This window comes from Trichoderma evansii (genome assembly GCF_050947405.1).
Source record: "Trichoderma evansii strain SZMC 28006 chromosome Unknown GGI43scaffold_3, whole genome shotgun sequence".
Lineage (NCBI taxonomy): Eukaryota > Fungi > Ascomycota > Sordariomycetes > Hypocreales > Hypocreaceae > Trichoderma > Trichoderma evansii.
The window spans coordinates 2,440,010-2,460,652 of record NW_028145203.1 but is presented as its reverse complement, the minus strand read 5'-3'; the positions used below and the strand labels follow the sequence as shown (position 1 = coordinate 2,460,652).

Here is a 20,643-nt window from a genome sequence, read left to right as displayed (position 1 = left end):
ATATAGCCACACTAACTAGAACGCCGCATTCATGAAATGCAAAATCCCAAAAAAGAAAAAGAAACGCAAGAAATAAACAAACAAAAGAAACAAAGAACAAACGAATGGAAGTGATGTAGTCACATCTTGGACTTCTCTTCAACAGCACTGGCTGTTTCCCCCTCTCTCTTACCATACCAATCGATTACATTAACCAGGAATTCCCTCCACAGAATCTCCCAATGCCTCGTTATGTCCTTTTTCTCTTGGTCATCCAAGCACGCATGCTCGATGCTCCACATCGCAAACTGCTTCCATCCGTATAGCCCCATGCTTTTCTTGCCCACCATGACTTGGTAAAAGTCATGCGATAAAGAAGATCTTTGTTTCTGTTAGATCAAAAAGCAGTGTAAAGTTGTGTAGTGGCTTACCTGAAAAGCGCCCCGTTATCAGAGTTGACAGTGCAATGCACATTATTCGCTAGAAGCTGGTACATTGTATGTCCATTTACTCTTGGCGTGAGTCCTAGTACCTCATTCGAAATTGGGCACAGCTCTAGACATATACCCTTTGCTTTCATCTGCTGCATGATATATGGATGATTTGCCAGCGCAAAGCCGTGCCCTATTCGCTTTGATCCTAACAAAAGAGCGTCGACTAGATTTCCATCCGTCTCGGTGCCCAAATCCAGCGTCTCACCACAGTGAAATAAGAAAGGGATATCAAGCTTCTGATCGGCGCAGTCCTTCCTAAATTGGAGTAGCTGGGGAATGAATTCCCTTATTGGAGAGCCTTTTGCCTCCTCGCCAACAAGATCGTATCCTGCGGAAAAGTTAGTGTCAGTTCCAACTGCAGATGAGAGTGAAGGTGTAAGATGCTTACCTGCAATCCACTGTGGCCACATCTTCTTAAACCTTATGCACTCATCAAGAGCTTCTTTGACCTGCTCAGGTGACATAGACCTTGGTGTGCAGTAGATGACCTTGAGACCCCCAAAGAACTTGTTTTCCCGAGCTTTGGCTCTTTGGAAGTCCTCTACCTCTTCGATGATGAGCCTCATAATGCCCTCAGTATCAATCGTGGTAGTCCCGTCATCGCTGTAAATGTAATTGCTCGCCATCATAGTCGGCCGTATCTCAGCATACTGAATATTATCCCGAGCGAAATCTTCAAGGCACTGGCGGGTATAAGATCGGTATGCGGTTACGTAGTTGAAGAGGCCTTTCATCATTCGTGTTCTCCCGTTGAACTTTTCCCAAGCACTACAGGTTTAAAACACGTTAGCAATTAAAGGGTCGAAGGAGGAGGCTCGAAATTTTAAAGACTTATAATCTAACCATAGGAGATGGGAGAGAAAGGGCCTATAGTGAAAACTCACCCAGATGCTGTTTGTAAGAGGTCATAAGTCTCTTGCTCTTGAAAAGTGAGCTTGTATAGCAGCCACTTATCAGCTTTAGTTTTATCGTCAGTACCAACATCCGCTCTTGTATAATACGTTGAAAAGCGATTCAAAAACTCTGCGAATTTCATTGTTTGCCTGGACTGATATCTAGAGGAGAATAGGTCGCCAGCGTCCTCCTTATCGGGACTCATGATCGAGAACTGTATCTCGCACTTGTCAAAATTCTCAAACTTATCCTCGCCCTCGCCTTTGCAGATAAGGGGGAGGTTACTTGTTATAAACATGCGATCCATGCCTTTTGCAATGTCAAGCAGCACGTGTGGCGGTAGACAAGCATTGAAGTGATTATGCAGATGAGCGCCTTTGGGCATCATGGAAGCAATCTTGAATAAGCCTGTCTCGCCAATCAAGTCAACATTGGACAAGAAGTGATCGCCTGCAAATCGTGGGTGCAACTGGCCGTGATGCCCTTTCCGAGGCACCTGCCCAGAGAAGAGAATCTCGTCTTCTTTTCGCACGCTTTGAATAATCTCGTCAACACGGCGCTCCATATCACTCGCCCGGGACCGATACCGAGCATCAAACGACAGCTCATCTTCTCGAGAGACGACCTTTGCCCGCAATTTTTCGTAGCCAGCCACATCTGGTATGGAACCGATAGCATTAGAGGTCAGGGGTAAACCATAAACCGTAGTGCCGTCTCTAGGCCGGTTTCCACTTCCATTCCCATGCCGCCGTCGATCGATCTCGGAGTCGTGCGCTTTGATAAGTTCACGCGCAGCGGCTTTATCACAGTCACAGTCACTGTGCCGAGAGCGCTTTTCATTCTCACTACCGTTGGAGTTCATGGCTTGTCGTCGCTTCTGTCGAAATCTGCTCCACCGACGGAAAAGTTTAAAGTTCATATGCGAAGAAGACGAGGTCTGCATAGGCGAAGAGTGGCCGAAACAGGAACAATATAAAGATGAAGGCGGGGATTCGGCGGCTAGGCTTGAAGCAAGGCTGAGCTCACCCATAGAGGACTTTATTGGATTAGGCCGAGAATAGTGTGTGCGTTAAATTGATATTGATCCTCTTTGACGGGGTATCAAAGAGATACGGAGGTGGGCAAGCAGGCAGGTGATGAAACAAGCGCATTAACCTCCACCTTGAAATATGAGCCTTTGCTTGTTTTCACTGCCGCCCTGTTTGTGGCTTCCTTTATCGCTAAGGATGGTGTGAAGCATCAAAGCTCTTGGTCTGTACGGTGAGATGTATATATATTCTAAGGGTCGGTCAGGTCAGCTTGGCTTGGTCATCCAGGGCTAAAAAAATCACAAAAGCATCTTCCAATCATGTAGCCGCCATAAGAAGCCTTCTTCCGGCAGGCAGCCCAACGCTCAAGCGTTGTTTCGAGAATCAGACAAAGTAGAAAAAAAAAGAGATACGAGATGCGGTCACGACAGAGACGGCGCTTGCCTGTGCCTCAATAGTGACCGTTAGGCCCAGCCCCCTAAAAGAGTCTTCCGGCCAGCGCGTGCGAAGCCACAAAACAGCCCCGCATCAGCTTTAACCGCTGAGCAAACGGGCATAATGATGGGCGCTGTGAAAGATGCGACCGCAAGCATCAACATACCTGAGTCTCTTAGCACGAGTCCTGGCGCCGAGCAGTAGCGCGCACGAAGCTGCGATTCTTGAAATGAGGGCGCAAGCCACACGACGGAGGCTTCGCTTATGCTCAGGTGAGGTTGTTTGCTGGGCAGTGATGCTTGCCGTCACCGCTATCTGCCAGGGCGAAGAGTCAGTCGGGGAGTGTCACTGCGCTGGCTGCTGAAACCGAGCTGGAGGCTTCAGTTGTTAGCTTGCCGCAAGCTGCATGTGCTTCCGGGAGATCGCAGCGTGCGTGCAAGGGTTGCTGCCACGATGCCCAGCAGGGGTTGACAAGGGAGAAGGGAAGCCGAAGCAGCGGTAGAAGCTGGGGATCATCAGGCGCTCTGGCGATGGCGTGCCTGGCGAGGCTGTGTATGAGAGACTTTGATCAATGCGCTGTTGGTGTTGTCGCCAAAAGTCGATGCAGGCGCCGAGCGCAAATAGCACGAGAAACAACCAGCCAATGCCGTCGCCGTCGTGTGACGTCTTTGTTTCCGGCCTTTCTTTCCGACCTGGCAGGTGCATGTGGTACCCGGTACGTCCAGCGAGGAGTGCATTGATGCTACCCACTTACTCAGCGCTAGCCCCTGTTCGGGTCTTCAGGTCGCTAACCTCTAGGCCTCCAGGGCCTAAAACCCCCTGGTGCCTTGCAGCTCTTTGGTCGCAACACGGGCATCTATGGGTCACCAGTACTTCGCGCATCTTTCTAGAGCAGCCTTGCGAAGAGCCTTGACCAACAGAGGTAAGCCGCGTGCCTGCCACAGCCACGACATTTGTCCACAAGGTGCCTCTTATACACCATTCTCTGTTACTTCCGGGCTATTCTCTGTCCCAAATTGTAAATCGCCGACGCAAGTGCTCAAATAAGACGAACCATTAGGCAGCTTTTACTACATTATTGGAACACTTATTCAAATGCAGTACCAAGAAATCCACGGATTAATATACCAAAAGATAAACACTAGGTCACTGCTGCAGTATTAGTGTTTTCATTCGTATAGAAACATGAATGTTTGTAAACATACGTGTAAACATTCAATATACTTTAAGCTTTTCTGAGAACCTTGTTGCATAAAGGAGGCGACTCCATAGCTAACTCCCTTTACAATGCCGCTCTTAGCCAACTATGGAAGTGTTGCAAAGGACTTGTTTTACAAAACGAATCCTGCTCCGATTATCTCAGACCCCTGTCTCTTGACCCCAGCATATACCCAATTCGGCTCCATGTTGGCTATGAATGGATGTCCGACAGGCAGCTGTGGATATTGATGATAAAATCGTATTTGCTTCGTATATCTTTAGGGTGTCTAATACGGAGTATCCGTGCCAATACCGGCTTTTTGGAACAGCTATTCAAATTAGGCAGTATCTCTCAGCCACGAATCTAATTTGACAGAGTAGTAAATCAAGTTCACTACTCTCTAGCTCCAACTTCACCGCCCTCCCACCGTCATTTAACTCCTCACTAAAAGGATACCCAACGATCCTTTGCTCTCTGAATCTATCACGGCTATCGTATCATTGTCCTACAAGGCAGAATTTCTCAGAGATTTAGCTAGTTAAAGTACTGATGTGTTGTCATTTACTTCATCACCCCACTTCGAGTTGTATGATGACCCTTTCTGTATATTGCAGGGGATGGCGATGCCTTCACGAGGCCCCATCTTATGATTGATACGTGGACATTCGACTGACCAAGTGTCGATCTTGCCACCCCTTCCTTGAGCAAAGCCACATTGTAAAGGTCATGTTAGCCTCATAGCAGTTGCTCGCTCGCTCTCTGCTCCTATATGCCTTACCCCTTACTTGGGTGTTATCACAACATGCATTAGGCTTGCCAACACATATTCTTTTGCCCAACGATCGCCTCACCACTCGCCACTTATCACTCGCTAATATCACCATAGCCTACTCCACCACATTACTGCATTCCTTCGTAGGACGGTTGGCACTCTCGGATGCTAGCACTTTTCCAGTTAATATTCTACACTAAGCTCCATATCTGCCTAACATACAGCCTTGATAGCAAATCATCAGCCGCCATATCATCATTCACTTACATCTCACATGCTCAAAATATGAAAATCAAAATGGTTAGTCTAACGATGTCGCTACTGTTTAAAAAAAAAAAAAAAGGATTCAGGTTTAAATGCAAAAAAGAAGCGCCCGAGGGGGGGGTCGAACCCCCAACCTTGCGGTTAAAAGCCGCACGCTCTAGCCAATTGAGCTACCCGGGCAGTTCTGATTACGTAATCAGGAGAACTCCCTTAGGAGGAGATCGATGTCTGGGTTGGCTTCTTAGTGTATTATAAACCTATCAAGTTCTCCTCTATTTGTCACGAGTTTATATTCCAAAACAGACGACATGATGAACCAATTGCTTATATTTCGATTATTTACCTCGAGCCTATTCACGTATGAAGTCGATTGTGTATGAAGATTATTCTTTATTTGATGGAATATGTCCTAGAAGAATTAGGAGCTTAAAACTATTGATGGAAAAGGTTGGCTATGACGGTGATGCAGCTGGCACTTTTGAAGTAGGGTTACCATGGGGCCTGTGAATCATCTCAAGCCAAGTTTGCGCAATACATAGTATTTTTATAGAGAGTGTGTAACTTATACATATTTACTGTCATATATGTCGAATCCAACTACAATTTTCACAATCTCTCCTGTCTCGCTCTTTTATTTACCCCATCAGAATAATTATTACAGCTTTTACACCTTATAATATACTACAATGTAAACGGCCTTCGGTTAGCTAACATCCAGTTAGTTTAACATGTCTGCGGGGTGTACCGGTCTTGATATTGGCCTGAATCCTTTGTTGGAACCGTCAGAAAGATACGACATTGCCCAGCAGGCATCGATCAGAACCTCGTCGTCGAGATGGTAAAAAAGCTTAGAAAGAAAAAGAAGGGTTGACCGGAACAATCTGCATGTTTAGGTAGAATTATCTAATTCCTAACTCTATCCCCATCGCCGCTGATCATGTACCAAATATCGTAATATGTTTCCATCTCGTGGATTCCCCTTATAGTGAACTTTGTTAGCTCATCAGCACTAGTGTTCGCACACTAGGAAAAAGCTGAAGACCTAACATTACCGCAGCCTTGTCAGGAAACTAAATAGCTTTTGAATTACAAACTGACTTGAATTAAAAGGTAAGCTGGTTGATGATGGCAGCAAAATGCGAAATACCTCAAGTTTACACTCGCAAACGTTGCTCTAAGAACCGTTTGAGGATAGTTGTCATTTACTGACCTCTCCGGCATATCTGACAGATGATTTGAAAGTGTCTTTTGCAATATGGCTGCGTATAATGGACTGAATTTAATCCATACGACTATCTTTCATCAAGCAGATCTACAGTTAGAGTAAAGTAGCTATTTTATGAAATAGTTTAACTAAATCCTAGCAGTGTACTCCATAAGTTTTCTTGGTATACCATAAGCAAGACAAGCCAAGACAGGCCAAGGCGGAAGGTCGGCAAAACTAAGAGCCAACAAGTAATACATTATTATTCAACTATTATACAAAGTATCCAGTTCGGGAAAAATTATTTATAATTTTATTATCCAGATATTTGATGATTTCTCAGCTCACGGGTGGTTTTTCAATATACGTATAGTCTCTAAGCCAGCTCTTCTTCAAATAAATCATTAAATTCAATCCACTTTGTTTTCAACGCCATTCATCTCATTATATTCACACGTCCGCTCTCCTGGTAAGCTTATTAGGCATTATATCTCACTTGAGACGCAAAGTTTTGCGACTTGGTGGGCTTACATGTACTTTCTAGAGTGACCATGTTTGTCAAATCATCGTCAGCTCTATGCCTGCTGTTGAGTGCCTCAAGGTTGGCTTCTGCCTCATTAACCGTTCAAATCGGGTACTATGCTGGCCTTGGTCCTGGCCTTCCATGGCCTGAGCCGAGTATAGGGTGTGGGCTTTGGGCACAAGCAACGGCGGATGGCACAAATACCCAAGTAGCCGATTTCGTTGGTACTGACAGCCAACCATCGGACAGCTGCCCAGGAGCCGATGTAGCTCTCTTTTGCGGGAGATGGGGTTGTCCGTTTGACATGACATTCGGTGGTACTCTGGCACTCACGGTTAACTCAGGCAACTCAGACTAGTCAATCTCCGTCACAGCGACTAGTCTCAATGGCCCGACTACAACGGTAACATGCCCCTGGGCTGTAGAGGATATATTTGGCTCCGACTCTGGTTCTGAATATCAGACGTGGTCGTGTGACGTTAGCGCGCTCCAAGCATAAAGAAGATATAATGGGCTCCTCTACAGCTCATAATTCAAATGTATTGACACTCAGAGCGGTAAACTATTACTTACAGGAAGCCACATCTATATATTTAATTGTGCGGGACGTTTGGATATTATTCATGTGCTTAGATCATTCATTTACAGCAGGAGCTTGAAAGCTTCAAAGACTTCAAGCAGAGAATACCAAATATTACAGTTGCCGAGTATAACCTGTGCCCGGACGCCGATTACTCGTCTCTGTAGCATTGCATCGATCTGTGAGGTGGATTGAGCGGGGTCGTAGGTTACTAGTACACTCACAGTTGTCCACGTGTGACACTGCACAATCTACCTGTGACCTTTGGCTACATGTACCTACATGTATATAAAGGTGCCTGCCTATTTCCACTTACACTGCTTTCGAACTTTTCCCCACCTAATTCATAAAGCTCATGTGCGGCACAGCGGGAAAACACTCGGATTCGCTTCTTGCATCAAAGCCGTAGCTTATCTTACTGACTTTACAAATGGCCAACCTCGCAATTACAACACCGTATATCCTCTATTATATCTTTCTCCACCTCCCTCAACAAGATCTTCTTCTAGTTCAAAGAGTCTGCCGCACATGGGGTGAAGTTATATCTTCAAATAAAACTCTTCTAGCTATACTTTTCCTCTGCCCCGAGCCAGTAAAGGGTGCGCGTTTAGATGGATCTTTTGAGCTGAATCCACTGCTGCAATCTCGGTTCCCATCGTTCTTTGATGTCAATCCTATGTCCAGACCTCCCCATCCTTGGGAGCACGAGATTGGCCCTTGGTTTCACTCACATTGGACTGAGCATATACATCCTTGGCCTGTGAGGCAGAATCGCTGTGGGAGGCAACCTAAGCCTATTGAAAGTCCGAAATTGGATCCCCGTCGCGCGGCGGCGTATAAATACCCTAAAGCGAGTTGGAGGCGGATGATTCCATGCATGCCGCCGCCTATAGAGCTCCAAGTCAGCTTTGAATATCAAACATTTCCGCGAGCGATGGCACGACCGACATTTTACACGTTAAGATGTTTAAAGTTTAGCAACGAAATCCTATCAAACAAAGGGGCGTCTACTTTCCAAGATAGTGCAGATGGAGAGTGGCGACAGCCATGGCTAACGTTTGGTCTTTTATACGATATTGTCGAGGCTGCCTGGTTCCAGAGCATACCAACTCCAGTGAGCACAGCGCAATTTGATTATAGCTTCCAGGAGACCCGCCCTTATATATGGAAGCCAAGTTCAACCCCAGGGCATCCACCCCGGCCCACGCCTGAAGAGAAAAAGACTATATTTCGGTATGGTAGGCGTGAAAAGCTGCGAGATTTACTTCCAGATAAAATGATTGGAGGACCAGGGAGGATTCTTGTGCTTTTAGCTGGAAATGAGATAGAGAGAAATCGGGAAAAGAGATATAGTGGCCAGTTTGAAGTGGATAAAGGGGCGGTTCAAAATCTTGAATGGGATGAAGAGATTGATTACAAAATTGAGGGTTGGTAGTACTAATTTTGGTTCTTTACTTCTAAAGAGGATATAGTTTCTGAAAAGCTTCATCCGTTCAAGTATAATATATAATGAGGTCTCGCCGTAATAACAACCTAATTAAGTCAACAACTCAAGTAGACTACAGCCCAGCCTGTCCTTTCGGTCCGAGGACCTATGAGGAAGGGTAGATGCAAGGCAGCCGGCTCCCAGCTAGTTGCAGCGCAGAGAAAAGCTACATTTTTGATATCTTCTGTTGAAAGATCAATAGATGTGGGTCTTTTAGCCATGAACTTAGAGTCTATCCCTTGACCATGATTCACGACTCAAGCCTGCTCTTGCCAGTGTAGTGACCACAGCCGGGAATGCATTGTCAAGATCTTGCACAATACTATATGCCAGGAGTCGGCCTCCAAAACAGCCAGAGTGGGCGATCACGGCGCATATCTCATTGATGCAGCGGAAGAGAGGCTGAAACCGCTAGGGATTTACGTAGTGAAGGAGAACGTCAGATCTTTAGGCCACAACCTGGCTGATCCTTCAAAGCCATGGCAGACGGTTGATTGAGAACAGGCCATGTCGGTGGCAATTGCCGGCTGGGAGTACAGTGAGCTAGAAACTAACCAACCCAAAATTGCTCTCCTGTTTATTCCAACTTCAAAAAAGAATGCCGCGATTTCTTACCCCCCCTGAAGATTGCGTAAAAGTTGTTATAGCAGCAGCAGTTTTAGAGCCGGTGGTGATGGGACCGGTCTTGGAGCTAGCAGTCTCTGCAGCAGACTTGGAGCTTGTACTTGCTTCTTTAGAGGCGGTGGCGATAAAACTGGCCAGTCTGCCCTCGCTGACGACGCAGTAAGACTTGACGTTCCACGGCTTATAGTCTAAGCCGACAGAAGGATTCCACTTGTGGAAGTCCTCGGGGGAGATGCGGAAGCTGAGCGGATGTAGTCGCAGGACTCTCTACCGATGTGGTTGTACCACACAATGCAGGGAGAGATTGTGCCTGGATCATATTTGAATTGCGGCTCATCAGTTATTGGTTGCCATTGGAATTCAGCGTTTGCTGTGGGCAGGATGATGGTGGAACTGAGCAGGAGGGCGGTAGTGAACTTCATTGTGAGAGAGTACATGTACATGATTCAGTTTCTCTACGCAAGTGTCGTATTCTAGGTAAGCATTAACAGTTGTAAAATGACTGAATGGGGAATGTAAACAGGTAACGCTGAAAAGAAGAAAACGGGAGAAGGGGGCACAGGTGAAGACAACCAGGCTGGGCTGACGATGACTCAACGAAGATGGGCTCTCCTCTGTTAACAAGGAAGAACGAAGATGGTCACGCGACAAGATGACCGAGGTTTTCAACCAACACAGAGTGGCATTTTTAATGGATAATCTAAATAAAAAACTTTTCACCAACTCTATTTCTAATCTTACTACCCTGGTTTCGGGGCCTTTTGCATAGCTCTTTGATACGCCGAAACGCGCTTCGCATGTCGGGGCCGGTCGTGTATCTTGTGTATCCCAAAGTTCTCGCTATCGTTGAAGCTCTATTGGCATTAACTAAAAGATTTGCTGGAGCCACCTACCAAATAGAGCCAACTTTATTGCCCATACACTCTTTGGAAACTTGAGTAACTGCTGTTGGTCAGGCATGTTGAAATTTCTTGGCCTATGCTACACACGACTCGGGCAATTTGCAAAGATCCGCGGAACAAGTGCCCAGATGCAGCTAGCACTGGCGGCTGACGGGGGTTTTAGTGAGAGGCGTGCTAAGCGTTCCCTGGAAGATCTGCCGCCTTCCGGGGCTTGACGTGCCACTAGGAGCCCAGAACATGCGCTTTAGTGCATCTTCAGGGATGTCCATTAGTGCTTGAGATCTAGCCCCTGCGGGCGCTGTTGCGGCGGACCTGAAGAGATCCATCGATTGATGCGTTGATGGTTGCTTGCATGTGATGTCGAATTACAGAAGCGGGGCTGGAATATAACATCGATACTCCATTTAGTAAATCACTGACTGGACCTTCTCCTGAATATAATTTTTCCCTCGGTAGGAATATCGAGCAGAACACAGCCAGCCTCGCCGGACTAAATGCTTCCCTTGATCAGACTTAAGTCCGCGGCAATTCTTACTTTTACCCACAAGCTATTGGTTGTGACAGCGGAAATTTGATAGCCAGCTCACTTGCAGGACCACACATACGAAACAGCAGTCAACAGAATCCTTCACAATGGCTACCACTTTTCATCCCTTCCCGCGTCTCCCCTTTGAAATTCGCAGCCAAATTTGGGCCATGGCAGTGTACCCACGTCTCGTCCACCTCCGCACAACGCTGCCTCCCAAGGGCCCAGGCTGTTACTTCGCCTCTATGATTCCACAGGCGGAACTCATGCATGTCTGCCGAGAGTCCCGTCAACTCGCCCCATACCGGAAAGCCTTCTTCACCACCTTACCAGGTGACTCCGAGGCTCGGTACATCTGGGTCAACTTTGATAAGGATATGATCTGCCTCCAAAACGAGAATATGTTATCCCTTAGGCCACATGCGGCCGATATTCAACGGCTCAGGTTTACGGTGCCAACGGGGAGTTATGGCGAATACTGGGCCGAAACATTTACTAGATTTACAAATGACCATTTCAAGCAGTTTACAGCTTTACGGGAAGTACACTTAGCTATATCAGAAGACATTACTTTTTGGGGGTCATCGGCTGGTAGCTATGGAACGTGTCCCTCGGAAAATCTTAGATTTATTGACGTTCACACAGGGCTTATGTTAACTAAGCCTCAGATTCAGTTAGTAGAGGAATGGTGTTCGCGGAGGGGGGGATTAGTGGAAGATATTGAATACTTTGATAGGGAGTTGCAATTTGAAATTGATAATTGTGATACTGTTATTGCTGATTGCTCAGAGGTAGAGTAATATATGCTGCAATAATTAATGAAATAATCGGAGTTTTGCAAGTAGTTTAATCTTGTTGATAGATATTTATATATGCACAAGTTTACATCTGATATAATTGAATATAGGAAGCAGTAATATAAAATATTCCTAGTTATTTACATTCTGAATATCTATCCTGGCTTTTTCCTCAGCCTCATTTTTCTCCAGGCTATTTTGGGAGACATCCTGCAGCCTTGTTGTGCGCATTCGTAAAAGCGTCTATGACCTCTCTGTGCTCTCGGGCCTTCTTACGTTCCTTTTCTTCTGCATCAGTTTGCTCAGACCCATCAACTGGAGCTTCATAGAAATCCTTTTTCGTATCCTCCATCATTTTTTCCAGCTGTTCTTTAGTACCATTCCCCGTTTTCACGGCCTCCTCTACGGTCTCTTCCCAATCGACAGTCTTCCAATTCTTTGTACTATCAACCGGGTTGACGGGTGGATCGAGGATCTCTATTTTCACATCAATGCCACGCGGGTTCAAGTACTTTTCTGATGCATCGATAAGGTACGGGCCATGGTCGCCTATTCTGGCAGTTTTGATCAGGCGGTTGCACTCCTCAAAACGCGAAAACAGCTTCTCGGTTGCATTATCCAGGGGTTTTCCAGCTGCTTTGGCCCTAATATCTGCTGATGTTTAGGCCACAACATTTGAAATCTTTTCGATGGCATCCACATAGCTTTGCGTACCATCTTTCAGTATCCTATAGGGCTGCCAGTCCCTGACTCCCGCCTTGTCACCCCATAGAGATGTATCCCAAAAGTGCTTGTACAAATTCTGCGCAGTCTTCTGGGGATCAGGATCTGTGGTTTCTAAAGGCAATGGCTTGCCATCGCTGTTTGCAACAAGCTGGTCACCGCCACTTACGCGGCCAACGCGATTGAGGAGTTCAGTCATGGTGCATCGTTTATCGGGTCGAGTTGAGCCTTTGCACGCGACCCATAAATCTTTGTTGCCTTTTTGAAGACATTTCTTGTTTGGGTCATCCCATTTCAAGCACTTATACCCAATCGTTTGGTCGGCTTCGGCGTTCAGCCCGTCGATTTGGTAGGCGTAATATAGCCACACACGTTCTATTGCACCGGCGTAGCCACCAGCTAAGACGCTTGTGAAGAGCAGAAAAAAGCCTGCCAAAGTTTTGACTTGCATGATGGACGAGTTTTGGTTAAAGAATGGCGGCTCTTTAACATGAAAAAGGTGAAAATGAACAAAGAGAGGACACCCAAGTTGGGAGAAATAGATGGGGGAGAAGCGGACAGAGCCTAGGCGAGCGGACATTCAGTATGACACTATTAATACATTCTTTCTTTCATAGCGAAACACTTCAGGCCAAAGGGCTATCACCAGCTGGCATGGAACTTTTCATGATGAACTTGTTGTAGCACTTGGGCTCTTCGGACAGGGGCAATGGATACAGGGGTCCTGATGCAGGGGTCCGCCAGTGGGGACATGTTTGCACAACAATTCATGCTTAAACCGAAGGTTTGATGTAACCCTGACGGCCGCGTCTAGCAGTATTTATTGGACTAATTGATCTCATCGTAGATCTTGCCATGGATCGAGTCATGAATTCCAATTTCCCGGAACTGGGACTTTTTGCTTGCGAATACCGCGCAACCAACAACGCCGAGCTGGAGGCCGGTCCAAAAGGCTCTTGCAGGGGCCAAATGTATCTTCATGTAACTTCACATGGTACTGCCAAACATACTGCCAAACATACCGAACATGGTTAGATATCAAGTTGCGTTGAATAAATCGACTTACTTCTCTCTCTTCATGGCCTCTCTTATTTGTTCCTGTCAGCCTTTTCTCTCTTTCTTTCATCAATACACTCTTTTATTTTCAACCATTCTTCTTTCAGTCGTTTCCATAACTGTTTCTGAAAACTCTCATTCTCTACGGTTCACTTCTTTCACTACCGGCTGAGGCCCGTTAGACCTCGCTCCCCTATCATCATGGTAGTTTCTCTATCATCTTGCTTCACCTCACTCCTTCTGGTAGCAGGAATAATAGCACCAACTGCTGCCTATCAGCATGAGTCTCGTTCAGACGTAGGCTTAGACGAATGGCGTGCAGCAAATGATCGCACAGCGTCCCTCCAAGCATGTCCCGCATCATGCCAAGATATTGACCCTGATTCTGGCGACTCTTCTCGGTTCCTGTTTCCTGATGTAGCCAGTATAGGGGCTTGCAATGAAACTATGCTATTGAGTTTCAATATTCAAGAGACTATCATCAACGGGGAACAGGTGCCGGTTACTGCTATCAGAGGATGTAAAGCAGACTATAGCTTTAGCTCCGTGTTGGAGAATTCGGCAATGTCAAAAGACGATGTTGCCGCAGTCTGCTCCACGCCTAATCATGATATAGTCCAGACTTTGTTCACCATTGGCGAGTCTCCTGATGCCACCACTGGCAACAGCAGTGCTTCTCTGGATGACATTCTCTCTGCGGGACATCAAGTCCAAAACTATCTGAGTACGAAGGTGCCATCTTGCACGGAGAATGTTTTGACTTTTGGTTACTCTCAATCTGCCGTTATTGGTCTCTTCGCCGGCGCTGAGGTATACCAGCATGGTATCCATACCGATATACTGAGTCGCCTTTTGAAAGATTTGGAAGACAACAAGACTTCATCTGAAGTCCAAATTGTCCAACTCTGCCCTTACAATGGCCGTGGAGCTGACTATGCAGTCGGAATAATTGTAGCTCCCGCGAATGATCTGCAACTAGTTCAAGAGACTGTTCGGACTTGGGCAGATGGCAGATGCGTGGCTGGGAACTTTAATAACTATATGACAGTTTCTCTGCGAGTTCCTGGCCAAGTTAAAGGCTCCAACAGCACAATATCTTCTTTATCCCCCTCGTCAGCGCTATCAGAAACGACTCACGCCTAGACGAAGCGTAGGCTGGCCACGAGGGCTACTTGCAAGACCACTACAGTTCACTCTAATGATGGATGCTCTGCCGTCGCTCAGCGATGCGGCATCAGCCAGGCAGACCTGCAGAAATACAATACCGCTAAGAATTTCTGCACCACCCTTGTCGTCGATCAAACAGTCTGCTGGTCTGGCACGTTGCCAGACCCTATCCCTCCTGCCAACTCTGACGGTACTTGCAAGACCAAATCCGTCGTCGGTGGGGATTCCTGCGCGTCCATGGCGCAGAAGTGTGGACTTAAGCTGGCAGATTTTACAAACTTGCATAGCGATGACAAAAACTTTTGTGCTTTGGTGGTTGGACAACCAGTTTGTTGCACTCATGGAAAGCTCCCTGATATTACACCCAAGCCTAACAAAGATGGATCCTGCTTTGTATATACCATCAAGGCGGATGACGGCTGCTCTATCATTGCTGCTTCCCATGGTCTTACTGAAGCTAAAATTGAAGAGTACAACAAGAAGACATGGGGCTGGAATGGATGCAAACCGCTTTACAAAGATGCGCAGATATGTCTCAGTACAGGAACGCCTCCTTTCCCCGTGTCTATCTCCAACGCTGTCTATGGACCGCAGGTCCTTGGGACTAAAAACCCCACTTCTGGAACCAGTGATGACTGGGCCAAGCTGAATTCCTGCCCTTTGAATGTTTGCTGTAACGTTTGGGGGCAGTGCGGCACGACGGATGACTTCTGTGTCATCTCTACATCAGCCACTGATGCACCAGGCACATCAGCCACTGAAAAAAATGGATGTAAGTTATTATCAGTACACACAGAAGTCAGGAAAAATAACTCCATTTTCTAACAAGTTTAGGTATTTCCAATTGCGGTAGAGACATCATAAAGGGCTCGGCTCCGGCCAAGACAATGCGAGTTGCCTACTATGAGTCCTGGAACGCAAACCGCAAGTGTCTACACATGGATGTGGATCAGATTGATACAACACAGTACACACACATACATTTTGCTTTTGCTAATGTCACATCAACCTTTGGCATTGATATTAGCGGTGCTCAAGACCAATTTAACCGCTTCAAGGCCATGCCCAGCACCGTCAAGAAGATCATATCTTTTGGTGGGTGGGACTTTAGCACCAAGCCGGGCACTTTCAACATTTTACGCGAGGCCACCAAAGCTGCAAACAGAGCTACTTTCCAGAATAACGTTATTGCGTTTCTCAAACAGCATAGTCTAGACGGTGTTGATATTGATTGGGAATACCCTGGCGTAAGTCACATTATTAATGCCTAAGTTAAGCTCAGAACAATGCTAACTCGCTTACGAAGGCCCTGGATATTCCTGATATCCCTGCTGGAGACGCTGATGCTGGAAAAGACTACTATGATACTTTGATTGCTCTCAAGACAGCCCTCGGTAGCAGCATGTTTGTATCACTCGTGGCCTCAGCGTCTTATTGGTATCTTAAGGCTTTCCCTATCAAGGAGATAGGAGCCAAGATTGACTACATCGTCTACATGACCTATGATCTACACGGCCAATGGGATTATAACAACAAGTGGACCTCCCCTGGTTGCCCTACTGGCAACTGTCTTCGCTCTCATGTCAATATCACCGAGACCAAAGATGCCTTGTCTATGATTACCAAGGCGGGTGTACCGTCCAACAAGGTAGTGGTAGGAGTCAGTAGCTACGGAAGATCGTTCAAGATGGCTGGATGCACAGGGCCCATGTGCCAGTTTGCCGGTACCCCAAGAGTATCAAACGCGGCTAAGGGCCGCTGTACGGATACTAGTGGCTACATCTCTAATGCAGAAATCGAGGATATTTTCTTGTTTGGCAAGGTGAACAAGCAGTGGACCGATGCTGGGTCAAACATTTTTGTTTATAACGACACCGAGTGGGTTGCGTACATGAATGACACTACCAAGGCAGATCGGGCAACTCTGTATGCTTCATACAACTTTGCAGGGACAAGTGACTGGGCTGTTGACTTGCAAGAATACGTGGAGTAAGTAGTTGCTCTTTACTACCATGATCATATGAGCATTAGCAAGCTAATGTCTTATCTAGTGACACTGAAGAAGACGAGGGCCCTGATGACAACTTTGTCGCTGTTATTGATGACAATTATTATGCAAAATGCGATACTAATTATACCAGTTTGAAACAGCTTACGGACAACAAGGGCAGTATTCCCTATTATTGCATGGATAAGTATATCGTCGATGCAGAAATCCAAATTATGAGCGACGCGTTAGCCAAGTACAAGGATGTTGTCAGCGGCGGCTATGATGATAAATTTAAAATCTACGAGGAGTACACTATCGAGCTGGTCCCCACTCAGATCAACGCCTTCATGGGCAACGGACATGCCGATGATTTCTTCAAGTGCAAAGAGACCAGCAATGGCATATGTTGTTCTAGTTGCGAGATAGCAGCTTGTGGCGCAAATTGTGACCACTCACAGACTGCAAAGATGGTGTCCCAAGCAACCATAAGATAACCTGTCCTACAGTCTACAAGGATGGACCGGATAATATTGACTGGCTCAATACACAGGTGCCCAATACGACATACACTCTGAGTGACTCAGACGGCTTTTACAACGCCATCAATAGTGATTACGGCATTGATAAAGACTGGATTAAATTTGGTGATATCGATGTAAAAATAACAAATGGCTGTCAGTTCAATGATGATGATATCAAAAAATGTCAGCGAGAACACGATGATTGGTTCTGGAATTATCCTCAAGCTGCCAGCGATATCAAGGTCTTCAACCCCAAAGACGTGATTGGCCAATCGTACGACAAATCCCAAGATTTGCTCCATAACCTTAAGGTGCTGCGGGCCATTGGCTCCCTTGACTCTCAGCTTAACATGGCGGATGTGGCTGATGCAGCTGCTCTGCCGGCCTTGACCATGGCGTCCGCCGTGGAGAGCATGGAGAAGGTTGTTAAGGAGGCCGATCAAATCAAAAAGGAAGAACGAGAGGAGATGATTGCCAATTTTATCGGCGCCATTCTCTTCTTCATCCCCTTTGTAGGAGAAGCGGTGGATAGTAGTATGGTTGCTATCCGCTCTGCCTTGGAGATAGCTGAAGCCGCGGGAGAGGCTGGACTACTGGCTTACAGCATTGTGCAGGATCCTAACAATGCCTTTATGGCTGTGTTTATCACGCTGGCGGGTGTAGGCATGAGCCGTTCGGCATGGTCAAAGGCTGCGAATGAGAGGAGGGGGATGAAAGAGGAGGATATCGGGAAGCTGGGATCGATTAAGGATGGCTTAGCCAAGATTGATGATGCCCGTGGAGGAATGTGCAGGATATAATTGCCTTGACATGGATGGGATATCTATATAGTTGGATACATCATGTAGACTTGAACATACAATAATAGTTTGAATTACTATCCTCATCGTTTGTTTCCATGTGTAATCGTAGTATTAACATAGAAAGTTTGTTTTATAAGCTGAGTCGCTATTCACATATATTATTTTCATCAATTCATAATGTGTAAATGTATATAAAATTATTAGTAAATAAAAGAAAGTTTAAGTTAGCTATTTAATATTTCATGTGTTAGGTACTATTCCCCTCCGCAGCTTGAAACCTTCCAGTAAAATTAATTTCATAGCCTCACTAACAAAGTCCAGCTTCTCTCGTGTTGTATTGCGGAATCTTTCATCTTGTATTTCATCCTCAGTGACCCAGGCCCATGCCACATGCTCATCTGGTTGCAGAACCACCTCTGTATCAATATAATCGACTTCAGTTATAAAAGTCACTATTGGCCAAATTAAACCCGAGACACGCAACAAGCAAATATCTAATTCTGGGTCCATCCAAGCGTCGCCCACTTCCGCCTTAAAAGTGGAGTTTTTAACGTCATTAGAAAGACCCAAGCCAACTGAAAGGTAAAGCTGGCGGGCTCGCAGTCGTGTTTCCTCCCAAGGCTAGCGGACCGCAACGCTAATTATGCTAAGATCAATGCTGGGATCCGCAGTTCCTGCCGGGATCCCCCACTTGAGGGTGAATGAGTCTGAGGGAGCTCGTTGAAGCAATAGGGTCTCGAGGGAAGAATTCTCTGGCGAAAGTCGAAAGACCATGGCACCGGCTATGAGATTGTGGATGTCTGGTCGAGAAGCGAGAAACGTAGCTGGGGATATGGAGAATGCGGAGATGTCTGCAAAGGCTGTAAAAGCAGTCGGTGCTTGCTCTTCCCTTTGTTGTTCTGGTACGGGCTTGCTTGCGCGAGAATGCATCATGATGCGTGCTTAAAATAGCTTATTGACGGCTACCATGTATTGGTAGGATGTATGTTTGCTTGAGTTTCTTGTTGAGTATAGTCTCTTGTTTCATGTATATAAAAAATACTAAAATTCCTTAAAACAAGTCCCCTTTCAAATACTTAAGCCCAGTGTCACAGGCAATAGTTACCACAGATTTACCAGGTCCTAGCTTCTTAGCCAACTGGATAGCTGCAACAACATTAAGCCCCGTGGAAACACCTGCCAGTATTCCCTCTTCCCTCGCTAACCGTCGGCACATGGCCCGCGCATCGTCCTCCGAAATCGCCCATGCTTCATCATACAAGTCTCTGTCGAGCAAAGGAGGAATGAAACCGATACCAATGCCTTCCACGCTATGTGAACCGCTATGCCCTGCTGTAATAATAGGGGTTGATGCTGGCTCAAGGACCACAATATGCGTTTCTGGATTCTTTTCTTTCAACACCTTTGCCACACCCATGGCCATTCCTGCTGTACCAACGGCGGCACAGAAGCCATCAATACCACTTTGCAACTGCTCCACTAATTCTAGACCCAGCGCCTCATATCCTATCAAGGCATCTCGATTGTTGAATTGGTCGGTTAGATAGGTGTTGCCAAGTTTAGCAAGCGAGTTAGCTCGCTCTATCATTGAAGGAATCAAGTTTTCACTGATTTGCCCCGATGGACTTTCAATTAGGTCAATAGAAGCACCAAATGCTGATATTGTTCTTAGTTTTTCGAGCGCAAAAGCATTAGATGTAGCGACACGGAAATTGTAGCCTTTCACAGCACACACGAATGCAAGTGATGAAGCAGTACTACCACCCGATGCTTCCACTATATTCATGCCTTCCCTGAGCCTTCCGCTCTTCTCGGCAGCTTCGATAATGGAAACTGCCATACGATCCTTGTACGACCCTGTCGGGTTAAAATATTCCAGTTTCAGGTAGATGTTGGCATGGTTGTCAGGCACCACCCGGCACAGACGGATCAATGGTGTATTGCCAACAGCGCTGAGGGCAGTATCCAAGGCTCCGCGAGTTTTCATTTTTGACTGACCAAAAAGAATGAGTATTTAGTGACAGTTCTGTAATTCTCAAATCCAGCAGCACCCTTCAAAGTCCGCGGTTTTATATGTTTTGTGCTTACACTTCTCTACAACGTGTCCGGTAGGCTCATATGCTTTACTGTCTGTGGCGGCCGTCCCCGGACACGCTAAGCAATGGAAGCTGCAGTGCGTGCTCAGTCTTATTGTGACAAGGTTGTACTTGTTTAAGAGACCCAACATATGGTTTTAATGAGTAGCACTGTTAAGATGTCAGAAACCCAGCACAGTCTTTCAACAGCCCGACAATAGCCGAGGTTGAATTATATAGGGCTAAATAATATTTCATGTCATTTGCTCTCACTGATCTGATTTATTATTGATTGACCTGTAATCTAGACCCGGAGCTTTGTGGAGACTGGGGAATGCGGAGCATAGTATTCGAAGTCTTCCGTTGTCAGACGGGTGACTGGCCTCCTCTTTCAGTTGCTGGTCAGCCCTCGGGAATTGACTAGGGCGTTTCCACTGAAGCTACTTAGTTCCAACTAAAAACCAAGAATAGCTAGCTTTCCGAGCTACAGATTTGCAGTGGGCCTTTCACTTTTTTTTACTGGTCTAGTGATTATACAGGTAGCCTATTGCACGTGGGGACACCTCCCAGCAGCTAATTTTCCACGTATCTGGTCTTCC

General features: G+C 46.3%; 9 protein-coding genes and 1 non-coding gene across 10 annotated transcripts; 4 read left to right on the top strand and 6 right to left on the bottom strand.

Annotated features, from left to right (window-relative positions):
• Nucleotides 1-119: 119 nt before the first annotated feature.
• Nucleotides 120-2,397, bottom strand: GGI43DRAFT_421044 (uncharacterized protein; the record flags this gene model as incomplete). Its single annotated transcript, XM_083207890.1, has 4 exons — nucleotides 120-360; nucleotides 411-801; nucleotides 862-1,241; nucleotides 1,358-2,397. 4 exons carry the CDS (start codon nucleotides 2,395-2,397, stop codon nucleotides 120-122), a joined length of 2,052 nt encoding a protein of 683 aa, XP_083064527.1.
• A 2,776-nt stretch (nucleotides 2,398-5,173) lies between these two features.
• On the bottom strand, nucleotides 5,174-5,247 carry GGI43DRAFT_t51. The gene has a single exon. It is a non-coding gene; the product is annotated as a tRNA-Lys (tRNA).
• Nucleotides 5,248-6,801: 1,554 nt separating this feature from the next.
• GGI43DRAFT_397180 (uncharacterized protein) lies at nucleotides 6,802-7,392 on the top strand. The gene has a single exon (XM_083205073.1). It carries the CDS (start codon nucleotides 6,823-6,825, stop codon nucleotides 7,150-7,152), a length of 330 nt encoding a protein of 109 aa, XP_083064526.1. The 5' UTR covers nucleotides 6,802-6,822; the 3' UTR covers nucleotides 7,153-7,392.
• Nucleotides 7,393-7,711: 319 nt separating this feature from the next.
• GGI43DRAFT_397177 (F-box protein) lies at nucleotides 7,712-8,900 on the top strand. The gene has a single exon (XM_083205072.1). The coding sequence runs from the start codon at nucleotides 7,805-7,807 to the stop codon at nucleotides 8,807-8,809; it is 1,005 nt and encodes a 334-aa protein (XP_083064525.1). The 5' UTR covers nucleotides 7,712-7,804; the 3' UTR covers nucleotides 8,810-8,900.
• Nucleotides 8,901-9,178: 278 nt separating this feature from the next.
• Nucleotides 9,179-9,906, bottom strand: GGI43DRAFT_431416 (uncharacterized protein; the record flags this gene model as incomplete). The annotated part of the gene is made up of 3 exons (XM_083209407.1): nucleotides 9,179-9,387; nucleotides 9,476-9,725; nucleotides 9,770-9,906. 3 exons carry the CDS (start codon nucleotides 9,904-9,906, stop codon nucleotides 9,280-9,282), a joined length of 495 nt encoding a protein of 164 aa, XP_083064524.1. The 3' UTR covers nucleotides 9,179-9,279.
• An 851-nt stretch (nucleotides 9,907-10,757) lies between these two features.
• Nucleotides 10,758-11,842, top strand: GGI43DRAFT_258941 (2EXR domain-containing protein). The gene has a single exon (XM_083200958.1). It carries the CDS (start codon nucleotides 11,020-11,022, stop codon nucleotides 11,710-11,712), a length of 693 nt encoding a protein of 230 aa, XP_083064523.1. The 5' UTR covers nucleotides 10,758-11,019; the 3' UTR covers nucleotides 11,713-11,842.
• Nucleotides 11,843-11,902: 60 nt separating this feature from the next.
• GGI43DRAFT_380860 (uncharacterized protein) lies at nucleotides 11,903-12,883 on the bottom strand (the record flags this gene model as incomplete). The annotated part of the gene is made up of 2 exons (XM_083203038.1): nucleotides 11,903-12,360; nucleotides 12,424-12,883. 2 exons carry the CDS (start codon nucleotides 12,881-12,883, stop codon nucleotides 11,903-11,905), a joined length of 918 nt encoding a protein of 305 aa, XP_083064522.1.
• An 806-nt stretch (nucleotides 12,884-13,689) lies between these two features.
• Nucleotides 13,690-17,971, top strand: GGI43DRAFT_431412 (glycoside hydrolase family 18 protein; the record flags this gene model as incomplete). Its single annotated transcript, XM_083209406.1, has 8 exons — nucleotides 13,690-13,889; nucleotides 14,025-14,600; nucleotides 14,643-14,801; nucleotides 14,943-15,427; nucleotides 15,490-15,902; nucleotides 15,962-16,644; nucleotides 16,707-17,059; nucleotides 17,104-17,971. The coding sequence occupies 8 exons, from the start codon at nucleotides 13,690-13,692 to the stop codon at nucleotides 17,964-17,966; spliced, it is 3,732 nt and encodes a 1,243-aa protein (XP_083064521.1). The 3' UTR covers nucleotides 17,967-17,971.
• A 307-nt stretch (nucleotides 17,972-18,278) lies between these two features.
• Nucleotides 18,279-18,983, bottom strand: GGI43DRAFT_397174 (uncharacterized protein). Its single transcript, XM_083205071.1, has one exon. The coding sequence runs from the start codon at nucleotides 18,900-18,902 to the stop codon at nucleotides 18,591-18,593; it is 312 nt and encodes a 103-aa protein (XP_083064520.1). The 5' UTR covers nucleotides 18,903-18,983; the 3' UTR covers nucleotides 18,279-18,590.
• Nucleotides 18,984-19,020: 37 nt separating this feature from the next.
• On the bottom strand, nucleotides 19,021-19,956 carry GGI43DRAFT_421040 (PLP-dependent cysteine synthase family protein; the record flags this gene model as incomplete). Its single annotated transcript, XM_083207889.1, has 1 exon — nucleotides 19,021-19,956. One exon carries the CDS (start codon nucleotides 19,954-19,956, stop codon nucleotides 19,021-19,023), a length of 936 nt encoding a protein of 311 aa, XP_083064519.1.
• Nucleotides 19,957-20,643: the final 687 nt, after the last annotated feature.